The 14226-nt window shown below is 47.5% G+C and overlaps 1 protein-coding gene across 3 annotated transcripts in view; it reads left to right on the top strand.

Annotated features, from left to right (window-relative positions):
- Window positions 1-14226, top strand: part of Arfgef2 (ADP ribosylation factor guanine nucleotide exchange factor 2) — an 83702-nt gene that overhangs the window by 6115 nt on the left and 63361 nt on the right. For all 3 annotated transcript variants that reach the window (XR_003711701.1, XM_028769524.1, XM_028769523.1), the window contains exons 2-3: window positions 9471-9501; window positions 10028-10151. Coding sequence is in view for 2 of the 3 variants with exons in the window: in XM_028769524.1 (XP_028625357.1) it covers window positions 9471-9501; window positions 10028-10151 (155 nt within the window). In the remaining variant the exon portion in view is untranslated. The remainder of the gene's footprint in view (window positions 1-9470; window positions 9502-10027; window positions 10152-14226) is intronic.

The following is a 14226-nucleotide window of genomic DNA, read 5'->3' as shown; positions in this document are numbered from 1 at the left end:
TTTACACACAGAGTCTGGTTAACAAAGTGAGTTTCAGGACAGCCAGGGCTACACAGAGAAACCCAGTCTCAACAACAACAACAACAAAACCAAAACCACCAAACAAACAAACTAAAAAAAAAAAATCCTCAAACAGAAGGGACTTGATTGATGCCTAAGGCCACAGACTGCTCTTCCAGAGGACTTGGGTTTGGCCCCCAGCACCTACATGGTGGCTCATGACCATTTGCAGCTACAGTCCTAGGGGATCTGCTGTAGTGATCTGACCTCTCATGGTGCTCAGACATTCAGGCAAAACGTCCATGCACACAAAAGAATAAAATTAACTTTCAAAAATTCATTTTGTGGTTTGTTTTTGTTATTTGAGGCAAGGTTTCTCGTATGTGTATCTTTGGCTGTCCTGGAACTTACTCTGTAGACCAGACTGATCTCAAACTCACCAAGCTCCACCTGCCTCTGCCTTCTGAACTAAAGATAGATTTGTTTAGTGTGTGAGTGAGCGCACCATGAACGTTAGAAGGCGGTACCAGATTCCCTGGATGAAGAGTTGTGGGTGCCCGTCATGGGTGCTGGCAACCAGATTCCGGTCTTCTGTAGGAGCAGTGTGTGTTCTTACCTGCTGAGCCGTCACTTCTGCTCCCTGCAGATTGCTCTTCATTGATAAGTCTTGTAGTGTTTCCAGGAGGGAGCGCACCGTGTAGCAACAGCAGCTGAACACTGAGTTGTGTTGATAATTGTGGGAACTTTGATCCTTTTAGTGATCTCATTTCTTAGTGCCTTGCTTCTGAGATGGAGAATACCTATTGACCTAGCTTAAGTGAGCTAGTGTCATGAAGAAGGGGCATAGCATGGTGTTGGTGGTGAGCTGCTGTTTTTCAGGCCTGTGTGGCCAAGGAGGAAGACCTGGCCTTCTCTGCCTCATGAGGTGGTCTGTGGAGCTGCATCCATGACTCTGGCTGAGCAAATGAATACTTTGTACTTGTCTCAGGAGACTCTGAAAGCAGCGTCCAGGCAAACAACAAGCCTGTTCCTTACGGAGAAGAGCAGACCTGTGAAAAGGTGTGCTTCATCACAGAACACAGAGTGTTCACATGGACAGCTGGGAGCTAGGTTTCCTTATCACTGCTCTCTTCAGAGACAATGAACCTACCAGGAGACTGCTTGACTGTCTTTCCTGTGCGTTATCTTGGAAAATAGTTTTACGTTTGCTGACTCATGCTTGGAGACTTCCTGGCAGGGTAGTTATGGTTAGTTTGGGGCATTTTATTAGGTTTTAGAGTTAGTGGGAAGAACAGGCCTCCTGTGGAGGGATGGAAAAGTTGGCTTCCCCTCAGTGCTAGAGTTGTCTGTGCATATTTGTTGCTGTTTACCAGTCTCTCATTCAGAGGGATGTACTTGGGTGTCACAGCTGGCCTCCTGGTGTCAGAGGAGCAAAACAAACAAGGACTGTGCTCTGAGGCAGCCACAGTCACACCCTGTGGCCATACCAGCAAGAGGCCTGCTCCTGTAAGAGCACTGGACACTGACTTGAGCTCGTCCCTAAGGAGAAGTGAGATGGGAGTGATGAATGCAGGCACAGAAGTTGGGAGGCAATTTAGCAGAGAGGCCAGCATAAGCAAAGGCTCTGTGACAGCAGTGTGTGGCTGAGGCCTAGTGTGCTTGTGAGTGTAGTAGGGGAGGAGGGTCAGAACCCCACGGAGTCATGGTCAAAAACAGTGGGTTGATACTGAAGACTCTGAAAAAGGTGCTGGCACAGTCAGGCTTGGGCCACTGTGTATACATCTTACAGGGAGACTAGAGAAATTGCTTGAGATCAAGTAAGAGGCAGTTAGCATCATGCTGGTGATGCGTGGGTAGCTTGGAGAGATGACAGCACAAGTAAAGCTAAGGGAACCTGTGTAAAAACACAAGAATTGGAGTTGTTGAACTAGCTTCAGATCCCTGACCCAGTAGTCTGAACTCTCAGATGGGAAGAGGGGCGGCCATATGTGTGGGGACGGGAGGGCTTGTCTGAGCTGGAACTAGATCTGCCTTGGGACATATTAATCAGTGTCTCCTTGCTGTGGCCAGTATCTTAGAGGAATAACTTAAAGGTGGAACCATCGAGATCCTGGTCTCAGAGGCTTCGGTCCATTGCTAGCTAGTTTCATTGTTGGATCTGAGATGAGGAAGACTATCAGGGTGGAAGGATGTGGTAGATCAGAGTTGTCCACCTCATGGCCAGGAGGAGAGAGAAAAACAGAGACACCAAGAACAAGCCATCTTTCAGAGGCACATCCCTAAGTGATCTACTCCCTTCAGCCAAGCCCAGCTTTGGTTGCTCACTCAGTGTGAACTCAGCAGTGGATTAGCCTATTGATAGAGTTAGCACCCTCATGAGCTAATCACCCCTCACAATTGGCTCCACCATCTAGGGAACCACATCTTTAAAACGTGGGTTTGTGGAGGACATCCTGTATACAAACCGTATCAGGCATAAAATCCAGTGAGACTCATGAAATAGGAAGCGACTGCATAGATAAGCCTGAGATTCCCAAGAGGCCTGATCTAGAGACTGGAACGTGTGGGTCAGGGCCTAGTGTAAGGACCTGCATCTCTTCCTGTGTGGGCAGAGGAGGTGGAGTATACAGAGGGAGCTAGGGAAGAGACAGACGTGGAGCACAGGGCAGATGCAGAGAAAAATTCTGGGATTGTGGGCGTGGTAAGTGGGATGCTGGGGAGGCTAGTAAGATGGAGCATGGAGGGAGGACCAGGAAAGGGGGGCAATGGCTGGAATGTAAATAAAAAGATGGAGCATGAAAGCAGGCCTGTCAGGTTAGAGACATGGTCACTGATGGTCTCAGCTGTTTGTGTGCCATGCTGCAGGTGGAATCCAGACTGGCGTGGGCAGAAGTGAGAGGAGGAGAAGAGGAACCGACAGGGAGCACAGGCTGTATCTGGGTGTGCTGTCAGGAGGAGGGATGTGGCCCATGTAGGTTTGTCTCTTTCTTGGTTTTGAGGCAGACTCTTGGTATGTTGTAGTGGTTGGCCTGGTACTTGTGGCAGTTGTGCTCTGACCTCCTGAATGCTGAGATTACAGGTGTGTCACCATGCACAGCTTTAGTTTTCTTTCCTTAAGGTAGAAGACACTTGGAATTTTCTACATGTCATTGAAAAGGGAACCACTTGAGGGAGAGGTTAACTAACACAAGAAAGGAGAAGGAGGATTTACACAGGTGGTCACCACACACTGGGCACACACTCCTGTCTGCTGACACTTTCTAGTGGACAGCACAGGCTGGCTGGCATAGACATTCTCCTCTACCGGCAAGCATGTGTAAAGGAGCTGACACAGTATGTCAGGGGTGACCCGGCAGTACTGTGAAGAAAGCTGAGAGTGACCCCGAGTGAACTACACAAGGGGTTAGGGATGCAGAGCGGCGTGCTTCAGGTGGCAGCTGTTGGTGATACTGAAAGGTACCTCTGAAGTGATGACAAGTGTGAGCCTGGACTGAAAGAGCCCTGGGATGTGGTGGGGAGTGAAGGTGCCATCCAGAGTTGTGGACGGGGAGACCAGAGTGGTGAGTGGAGCCGTAGGATTCTGAACTTGACGCTGTTGGACAGTTGAGCAAATGAGGGTCATTGGCTCCCCTCAGTGTGAGCCACTTCCCACATTGCCTAGCTCTTTGCTGCCTCAAAACAGCTTCCAGAAGGAAGAGTTTCTTTTGGTTCACAGTTTAATAGGACAGTACACCGTGGTGGGAGCTTGAGACCTCAGTCACATGTCCACAGTCAGGACGCAGAGAGCGGTGGATGCTGGTACTCAGCTTTCTCTCTTTACACCTCGGACTCCAGAAATGGTGCTGCCCACAGTTAAAGTGACTCTCCTGCCTCAGCTGGTCTAATGTAGGCAGTCTCACAGGCATGCCCAGAGGCTGGCCTACGAGGTGACTTTAGATCCTATCAAATTGACAGTATTAACTGTTACACTCTGAAACGGTCTCTCCAGCTGCTGTGTGAAGAGCTGTGGGGTGGGAGAGAGGGAGAGGAAAGCCAGCAGGACAGGAAGGTCGGTAAGTGGAGTGATGCTAGCCTGTGATGAGAAGAGTGACCAGTGCAAGCAGCAGGGATAAGTGGGCATGGGGGTTATCTCCTCCCTGCCCCATAACAAGGGAATCATAGCGTGGGCACAGGCAGGTCCCTTTGTAGGCTTGCTAACAGGAAGTTGAGGGAGTCTCCTTGTGCCAGCTATTAACTTCTCCCTGACAGGAAGCTGCTCCATCAGCTGTAAGGGAAGGATTGATGATGCCCATCAGTGAGAGAGACTGAGGAGAGCCATGTATGGTACGCATGGCACAGAGACAGGGTAGGAGGGACAGATTGAGTGCATTCAGGCTCCCTCTGAGGCTGGTGATGGCAACATCATAGACCTGCCTGTTGTTGGATGTCTGCTTAGGTGGAGACAGGTCACCAGAGGATAGAATTGTTATCTTAGGATGGGATTTTGCCAGAAATTGAGACCAGAGGTCAGAAGTCATGGCCGATGAGTGTCTCTCATTCTGTCAGCAGTCCTGGAAAATGCAGGAAGAGGAAAGCTGATGGGTCAGTCATGGGGAGGTCTGGCTGGCCAGAGTAAGGTCCTCTGGGAGCATTTGAATAGTTAGGCTAGCTGGAATGAGAGAAGGTCATGTCGAGAGACTAGCAAGGAGCTAGAAGCGCCCCAGTTCCACACAGGGCCAAGATTTGGAATGTGTCCAACCATTGGGGGTGGGTTTGGGGCGGAGGAGCAGGTGGTGGAGGGCCTTGAAGGGGGACAGGGCTGAGGTAGATAGGAGGGATTGTGGCTGTCCTGCTGGAAAGGATGCTGTGGCCTGAGGGGATTAGCCGGTGTGATTGTGGGGCAGGGTTGAATGTGAGGATCATGGTGGCCACTGCTGGGAAGGAGAGGCTGGGGAGTGGGGGTGCTGTTTTCATAGATAATGGCAGCACCCGGAAATGATCTCTGCGGAGGTCTGTGGCTTTCTAGCTGCAGCTGCCCTAGCCAGGCCTCTCTCCCTCCTTTGTGGCCTGCTCATTGCTGCTAGCTGCCCCCTTGGCAGCTGGGAGTGCAGTGCTATTAGCACAGGAAACAGCGGAGTGCAGGGTGAGTCCCACCAGGAGCCATCGTCCTTGTTCTGCTCGAGTGGTGAGTGGGTGTGGCCTCCCTTGAGGCCCTTGCTGAGAGTGTATCTTGTTCTGCCACCCTGGGTTGCAGAGGATGACAGCCAGCACTGTCACTAGTTCCAGGTTAGGGCACCCCGCAGCTCTCCTCCGCAGCACTGGAGACTGCATGCATTCCCACTGGCTTTTGGTTTGAGATTAGAGCTAGAGAAGGGATCCAGCCACCTGCTATGAGCCTGCCTTGCCTCTGTCAGATTATGGCAAGACTTCTTTCCTAGAGTTGTTATGCAGCAGCCACACCCAATTTCTCTTACAGTCTGTGGGGTCTGGGGCTACTTCTTCTCATCCAAAGTGTTTACAGTAGGAAGTCAAGATTCTGGAGGTTTGATGAGCCACCTGCTACCAGTCAGCTGACAGGTGTCCATGTTGGCTTGTAACCTGGCTGTGTTCAAGTCTCACACTCACAGGCTGTCATGAGATTCTACCTCTCACTTGCCCTGGTTCCTTACTCTCCCTCTTTGTACTGGGAAAATAATTGTGTTCTCTAAATATTCCAGAGCCTGTCTCAACCAGAATCATGGCATGGTGCATCTAAAGCCACTCTCAGTCAGAACTGTGAGCTAACTAGAATGTACTTTTGCTTAGTCCTGATAGGAGAGGTGATTGGGAAATTCCATAGCTGGTTGTAAACTAGCTTCCGGCTGAAGAAAGCACCTGTGTTTTGAACTGTTAGCAAAGCTTTGTGGTTTTGTGGTACATCAGGATCCATCTCAGCTGGAACTGAGGCCTATCCAGGCCTATCAATTGTCTGGAACCATAGTACATATAGGCCCCCAGTCAGCTAGAATCATGGATACCAGAGCTATTTCTTGGACACTTCCAGCCTGTGAAAATGGCAGTCTATTGGCTGATGCTTTCTTGCCTGGATGGTTTGCACATGGGCCCAGAGCACTGACTGGGCTGTGTGGTTAGCTCCTGGCTAATCTTGGCTTCTGTCCCTGGCCTTCTCTTCACACTCAGAGCCAGTGAAAGTTGCCCCATAGTAGTCAGCTTCAGAGGCTGCCTGCTTCTACAGAAGTATTGTACTGTCTGTCTGTACCACTGTTCTGCCTAGTGAAAAGAATTTTAGGGTGTGTTTTTTTTTTCCTCAATGAAGGTAGTTTAGGAAGTGCAACAATTCCTAATTCTTAGCACTTAAGGGTAAAGTAAAAGTCTATGATTGTGTGATTTGCATCTGAGATTTGCTTTGTTTTTTGTTTTGTTTTGTTTTGAGACAAGGTCTCTATACTTAGCTCTGGCTGTCCCAGATTTCTCAGTGTAGACTAACTAGGCTGGCTACAAACTCAGAGACATCCATTCTGCCTCCCGAGTGCTGGATTAAAGGTGTGCACCACCATGCCCAGCCACCTGAGATTGCTTGAACTCCATGGTAGCAGTAGTTCATGGGAGAGGCCTCCTATTTTTCTATACTGCTACTGCAGAGTGTATACCAGGGTTAGACTGCTTGCTAGCATGTGGAAGACCATAGGCTTTATCCCCAGTACTCTGGGCTAACTAGAATGTACTTTTGCTTAGTCCTGATAGGAGAGGTGATTGGGAAATTCCATAGCTGGTTGTAAACTAGCTTCCAGCTGAAGAAAGCACCTGTGTTTTGAACTGTTAGCGAAATTTTGTGGGTTTGTGTATATGTACTGTTTATAGTTTACAGATTAATTCTCTGTGCATGCTTTGTGGCTTTGTGTATATATGCCATTTATAGTTTACAGATTAATTCTCTGTGCATGCTTTGAGAACTAGGGACACATGAGCTTATGAACATGGGCTCTCTAGACTGATTTCCTGGATTCATCCCAGCTCTACCTGGAAAGTTCTCTGGCTCTCATTTCCTAGTCTGTAAGGTCTGGCCTTGCTTGGATGCTGGCCTGCTTCTCTTGTTGCTCTTCAGCTGAGCCACTGAGCTTGTGCAGAGCCTGCTCTTGTCCTCAGCTGATGATCGTACTGTTTAAGCCACCTTTCTCATCTGCAGCCAGTAAAGTATTGCTTCTGAGTTCTTCCCATTCCTTGAAAGAGAAACCATAAGCCAGTAGCTTCATGGCCAGGGCAGCCAGGAGACCAGTCTTACCTGGGCATAGTTATTATGGAAAAGCTGGATTTGCTTTGAGTTGCAGTCTGAACTTTCCTGTAAAGTCTGTATTTTGCCCACTGGGCTAATCAGAGTCTCTAGAGCTGCCAATGCCAGCCACTGAAGGGTGCTGCTCTACTGTCCCTAAGCTCTCATCTGCCCAATGCCCCTCCTGACATTTCCTGATTGGTGTGCATAGCCCTTCAGGTATGTAGCCCTGTATTTACTCTTGTCGGTTTTGGTGCCTCGAATGGCTGTACTGGTGAGATTTGTGTATCACTGCACCGCTGGTATCCAGAACAGATGGTTGGAGACTCAGGGTCCACCTGCCTCTAGTGTGGGCTTGGCCATATCTGATGCAACTGACTGAGCCCTAAGAGTGCTGTTCCTGACCAGAAGAAAACCTTATACTTGAGTTGGCAGCAGGGTACATTCAGTGTGTCACACAAACTTGTCATCTAAGCAAAGCTGTTGTGTTACATGAGTTGATGGAAGCTGCATCCTGTAGGCCAGTCTTGTAGCCTTCTGTTGGAGGTGGGGCTCCACTCTTGGATGATTTGTCTTTTAAGGACAGGGTCCATGTTGACTATTCCTTTCACAAGCTCAAGTGTCACAGGCCTCGTGGGCAGTTCTCTGCTGTTTTGTTAGGCATGTAGTAAGAATGTGTAGGCCAGCCAGAAGGTTAGACATTACCATCTCTAGCTGTCCCAGTTCCTTGATTTTCAAAACAAATGGAACTTAAGAACTTCCTGAAGTGTGTTTGGTGCTGTTAGGATAGCTGTTGCCCTTACACAGACGGCTTGCTCTTAAGAGGGTGTGTAGAAAGGCTATGGTGTATTCCTTCCTCCCTTCCTCCCTTTCTCTCTCCTTGCCTCCCTACCCACCTCCCTCCCTCCCTCTCTTCCCTTCCTGCCTTCCTCCTTCACCTTTTATACTACCTGTGCCCGGGGGCCCAACATACAGGAGTCCGAGGAGTAGATTGGTGGGTGGGGTTAAGAGTATTTAGATAGCATACTTTCTTGTTTCAATGGTCCTGACCTCAAAAGTGTTTAGATCATAGAAAAAATGTGAAAAAAAAGAAGGGGCTGGAAAGATACCTCAGCAGCGTAGAGCTCTGGATGCTCTTCTAAAGGACCTATGTTTGCTTCTCAGCACCCACATTGAGGTTCAGAACTGTCTGTCTCTGTAGTTGCAGTGGAATTTGGGCATCAAGCACACATGTGCACAGATACATGTAGCCAAAATGCCATACACATAAAAACAGAAACACTGTGAAAAAAGAGCAGGGGCCAGCACAATGACTTACTAGGTGAAGGTGCTGCTGCCGACCCTGACGACCTGAGGTCAGTATGGACCCACACAGTGGAAGCAGTGAACTGACTGACAGCTGGCAGTTGTCTCTGATCCTCACTGATGACCCTCCCCCAGCCAACTAACTAAGTGTGATTAAAAAGAACCAAACAGCACCACTCCACTATTTAAGCCACTTCCAACATTTGCCTAACTCGTTTCAGTATTTTCTTAAGTCTCCTGTGTATGGTTTTGTATAGTTGATGTTTTGTGCTAACTATTTTAACACCTGCTATGCAGAGAAGGTAGAACAGACCACAGAGCCAAGACCTAGGTTCAGATTCTTGCTTCCCCATTTCTCAACGAGTAATGTGGAAAAACTCCCTTTTCTTGTGAAAAGTTTCCACTGAAATCATTTGTTCTCACTGAGGGAGTTTGCTCTGGGAACATTTGGTATTCAAGACTACAGGAGAGCATGCTGATACCTCCCAGCAGCACTTAAGAGGCTGATGCAGGAGGATCATGAGTTTCTACTTAGCCATGGCTACTTAGTGAGCCATGCTTTTTTATCACAAAGCACAATATAACACTGCAGGGCCAGGAAGTGCTGCTGTCATCTAGAGGGTAGAGGTGCACACAGAATGGCTCCAGCATGTCAGTGGTGAGAGGGAACAGTAGTGCCCATCACAGTGTCCTGTGGGTGTTAAGTGAAGGCAACATGAACTTACACGTGTGCCTAGCACAGTGACTCCCATGGGCTGGCATTACTGCTGTGATAAGTTTTTGCTTCACATTATATCAAAAGTTGAGTGTTCCACAATCTTGTGAATATTCCTTTCAATGGTTTTTAGATACCTATAGCAAGCTTTTCTTTTGTAAGTGTTGCATGCTCCTAATGTGCCTTTTCTTCTTCCACCAGATGAAATTAAAGCAGAACTAGAAAAGCAGAGGTAAGCAGCCGTGCTTCCTCCTTTTGGGGGTGCAGCAGGTGGCGGCCATGGGAACCCCTTTTCACATGTGTTTATTTACTCTTGTATTTAAAGGGGCAGCACACACTCTGCTGGCCCAGTGCTGTGTGCTTGGAGGGATGGTTAAAAGAGGCCAAGTTGATGCCTTAATACCTTCTCTTGAGAAGGAGGCAGAAGCATTGTCTGTGGTGAGGAGCAGCTTCCTCTGGCAGTGCGTGCTCCTTATCTTGATGGGAGCCCGAAATCACAGCTCAGAAACATGGCTCTGGCATGGCTGCAGCAGATTGCGTCCAGTGAGTCAGAGCTCTTGCTTTCTGCACGTGGCATTCTGGTGGTTCTTTCTCAAGTTACATGTGCTCAGTTTGTAACCACATTTGTCGCAGGATAGCACTTCCAGCACTTGTAACTAAGTGCTTACAGTTAAGATGGGAGCATGGAGGAAGATGGGAGAAGCAAGCTTTTTTTTTTTCCTCATTTTTCCTCTTGGCCCTTTCCTGCTTTTCCCTAGGCTTGGCGCTGCTGCTCCACCAAAGGCAAACTTCATTGAAGCTGACAAGTATTTCCTTCCATTCGAGCTGGCCTGCCAATCCAAGTCCCCTCGGGTGGTCAGCACATCCCTGGACTGCTTGCAGGTACCATGTTTAGAGTTGGTGTGAGCGCTCCATTACCCACAGCCCTGCTGCTCTGGCCCTGAGAATGCCCTGGAGGTGTTGGCTCAGGAGCAGTCTAAAGCTTCCTTTGTGAAGATGTTCTGTGGGAAGGGGCTTGCACTCCTTACAGTCACATTTCCCCAGGGGGAATTGCAGTCAGCTGTAGGTTGACTGTGTTTGATATGCGTGGGCACGTGACATGCTCCCAGCTCTTTGTTGATGGTGTTAGTGTGTACTCCAGGGGTAGAAACAGGTACAGCCACACCTCATTATTTGTGGCAGTTCTGATGTACAGTCACTATGAACATGAATTAATTAGCCCCAAGAAGTTTAGGCTGGGGTTCCCAGTTCTCCATGTTCTTCATTCTGGACTAGCTGATTAGGGTATAAGTTCATTCTCTGTGTGTTTAAAGACACCTCTTAATCTGCACCATTGGCTCATCAACATTGAATTCACTGCCAGCAGCTTTAATAACATGCTCGAACCAAGTTTATTTAATACCTGCAGTTTCTTGTAAGGCAGTCTCAGCCTTCTTGCTCCTTAACGCTAGGAAGCACCTTCTAGAAGCACACACGAGGGAGGTGTTTTAAAGAGCATGAAGGATAAAACTGAAAGCCACACAGTAAAAGCATCACAGAAAAAACATTCTTGAATGCAGAAGAAAATTTGAAAGAAAGCTGTGTCGCCTCCTCTACCTCAGCTGTGATGCAGAGATGTGAGCCTGTCATACAGTCGTAAGAGACGAGGCAGCTCAGGCGCCTTAGTTCCCAAGCCGTAATTTGTTCTCTCTAGATAGCTCCAAGTTTCTGATCACCTCTTAACTTTAGTGGGCAATCCCATCAGTGGAAGGAGTTTGAGTGTTATTGAAGTTACCAGCAACTCCTGGAACAGGAGACAGGGAACGGATGATTCTGTTAGGGTTGCTTAGGGAGTTGGGTTACAAGGTCCGAGAAGCCTCTTGCAGATGTGCATTTCTTGAGAAAGAATGCTGTCATCAATTGTTTCTGTGTGCCAAAGAATAGAACTGCAAAGCAGCATTCTGGGTCTAATATTTACTCCATTAATCTCTTTTTTCAATATGCACGCACTTTAGAGTTGATGATAGTTTTTTTTTCCCACAGAAGCAGTTCTTCCAAATGAAAAATTGTTACTCTCATTCCAGATAATTCTGTACGTGTCCTATGCGAAGTGTCTAATGAGCTAAGAATTCTCAAATGGCAGGTTCAGTCTTGCTTCATCCTAAAATACTTGATGGTGTGAATATTTTCTGAGGAAATTTGGCATCAGCTTAATTTTAGTTGTTTGCTTCCCATGGTGAGGTTTAGTTTGGGAACTGGTCTCGACACATTAATGTCGTAAGCGTGATGCTCTCCCCTTCCCTGGGCTGTTGGCCTAGCCAGGTGCTTCATCCTCATCACCATGTGTAAGCTTCAGAAGAATCCTCATTCTTGTTTTTGTTTTCATTTGTTTGTTTGTTTTTGAGACAGGGTTTCCTCTGCATAGCCTTGGCTCTTCTGGAACTCACTCTTAGACCAGGCTGGCCTTTAACTTGCAGATCTGCCTGTATCTGCCTCTGAATGCTGCTTCATTCTTGTTTTAGAGTCAAGGAGTTTGAGGCTTAGATGATAAAGTGGCTGACTCAGCTCAAAGTCACCTGTCCAGTAAGTGGGGGCTTCTTTGGGTTGTAGGACTTCCCAACCCCACACTTAGGATCTAATCTGTTGTCTGCTTCTGTGGATAGTTGTATTGGAGCACAGTGGTCTCAGCTTGGGCTGTGAGATCTGAGTCCCACACAACACTAGGTCCTCTTTCGTAGCTTTGGAAGGTGGGAAGTCCAAGATCAAGGCCCTTGCTGATTTGGTGAGGACTCTGGCTCAACTTGTAGAGTGCCATATTCTTACTGTGTCCTACTGTACTAAAGGACAAGCAAGCCCTCTGGTGTGTTCTTACAGAGCACAGACTCCACCGGGAGGGCCCAGCCTTTGTGGCCTTAAGTCTGTTTAGCTTCCACAGGCCCAACATTTTAATGGGTACTTTTGGTTCTGGGACTTGAGAATATGGATCTAGGGCACATAACTGAGCCACAGCAACAGAGAGAGACGTGTGTTTACTTGCTTATTTGAGCCTATTGTCTCACGATTGTGGCTTCAGTGAGTAGTTGCAGTGGAGACCTCCTGACCCGTGTGCTCAGTACCTGGTCCTTTATGTCCTTAACTGTCACTGTGAGACCTAGCTTCTTCAGTGATGGCATTAATGTCTTCACTCTGTGTGCATGCATGACTTAAAAAACCTTGGAGCTCTGTTTCACTTCTGCCCACTGAGAGTCTTGACACTTAAGGTATTTGGTTCTCCCTTTGAATGGAATCCTCTGGAATTTAATAGGGACACTAGGGCCTCCTTGTTTAGTGTAAAAGATGTAAAGTGTACCCCATTTGATGACTTTAGGAAGTAGATGGGCGGCCTGGAAGACTGAATGGAAAAGGCGCTTACCCTCTGCTGCCCAGCTAAGCCCGTCTGGCTGGAATTTCCTGGCAGCTGAGGAAGTTCATGCCTTGGAAACCAAAGACCAGAATCTGGGGTGAAGTCTGATTTTGACAGATGTGGAGCCAGCTGAAGCCACCTGCACTGTGCCTTATCACCCATTTCTCCTGGAGGTGACAGGGACAGAGGAGCTTTAAGGCTTGCTATGTAAGGACCATAGTTGGCACAGATGCCCCTCCCTACTCAGAGGAGCCTCGAGATGTCATCCTGCAGCTTCTGCAGCACTGAAGAACCTGCCCTTCTTCCTTTAGTACTCGGTGACCCACGCTACCCAGGGGCCAAGCCTGTCTGTCCTACGTTAACGGTTTTTCTGGTTGCATATTAATATTTTTTGGAATATATTTTATCTTAAAATTATATATATATATATATAGTTTTTTTTTTTTCAAGACAGAACTTACTCTGTAACTCTGGCTGTCTTGGATCTCAGTGTGTAGACCAGGCTGGCCTTGAACTCACAGAGATCCTCCTGCCTCTAAGTGCTGGGATTAGGGTATACACTACTACAACTGACTTCAAAAATAGAATTTTTAAAGGTCAAGATAAAAATTAAATACAAGTTGTGTGTGTAGACAGAGGCAAGTAGAGTTCAGCTTGGTGGAAGCCACCCGGGTCTCCACAGTGAGAACCTTTCTCAAATAAATGACAATAACACTGGGGCAGGAGAGATGGTTCATCTGTAAGTGCGTTGGCTGCTCTTCCAAAGGACTCAGATTTAAGTCTCAGAACCCAGATGGTGGCTTACAACCATCTATGTGTGACTCCAGTTCCAGGAGATCTGATGTTCTCTTCTGGCCTCCAAAGGCAAAACACTCATACACATAAAAATAGAATAATAAATATTTTTTAGTTAGGCACTAAGTCTGTGCTAGAAGTGTTGTGGTAGACTACGTGTCTAGCTGGCATGAGATCCAGTGGAGCATAGACTACTCACGAGACAGAGAATGGAGGGTCAGAAGTTCAAGGTCTGGTGTACAGGAGTCTCTGTCTCTAAAGAAAGACAAAGATGAAAAAATAGAATCCCATTTTCTTTTTATTCACAATGAAGCCTATGAAAAATGATAGGCCCTGGTTGTCTTGTTCCTATTATATATGTTGTGTTTTTAGCTCTTTTTGTTGGTTGGCTTTGTGTAGGGGTATAGGTTTTGTGTGGGTTTGTGGTGGCATTTGTGGATGTATATGGGTACATGCAGAAGTCCAAGGTGACCTTTGTTCTTCAGGAGCTGTCCACCTTGGTTTTTGAGACATGGCACCTGGGGTTCCATAATAGGCTTGGCTGTCAGGCCAGCAAACCTCAGGGATCTGCCTGTCTCTACCTCCTGGGCACTGGAATTGCAAGGGCATGTCATCCTATATACCTAGCTTTTTACTTGGGTGCTGGGGATCAAATTCAAATCTTCATTCTTGCATAGCAAGCATTTAATGACTAAACTAGTTCCCCAGCCCTTAATTAAAGTTAATTATTTAGTATTATTATTTTTGAGGCAGAATCTGATTATCTATTACTTGTTGGCA

Source organism: Grammomys surdaster, unplaced genomic scaffold (genome assembly GCF_004785775.1).
Source record: "Grammomys surdaster isolate TR1022 unplaced genomic scaffold, NIH_TR_1.0 193, whole genome shotgun sequence".
In the NCBI taxonomy this organism is placed as follows: Eukaryota; Metazoa; Chordata; class Mammalia; order Rodentia; family Muridae; genus Grammomys; species Grammomys surdaster.
This window is presented reverse-complemented; position numbering and strand designations above follow the sequence as displayed.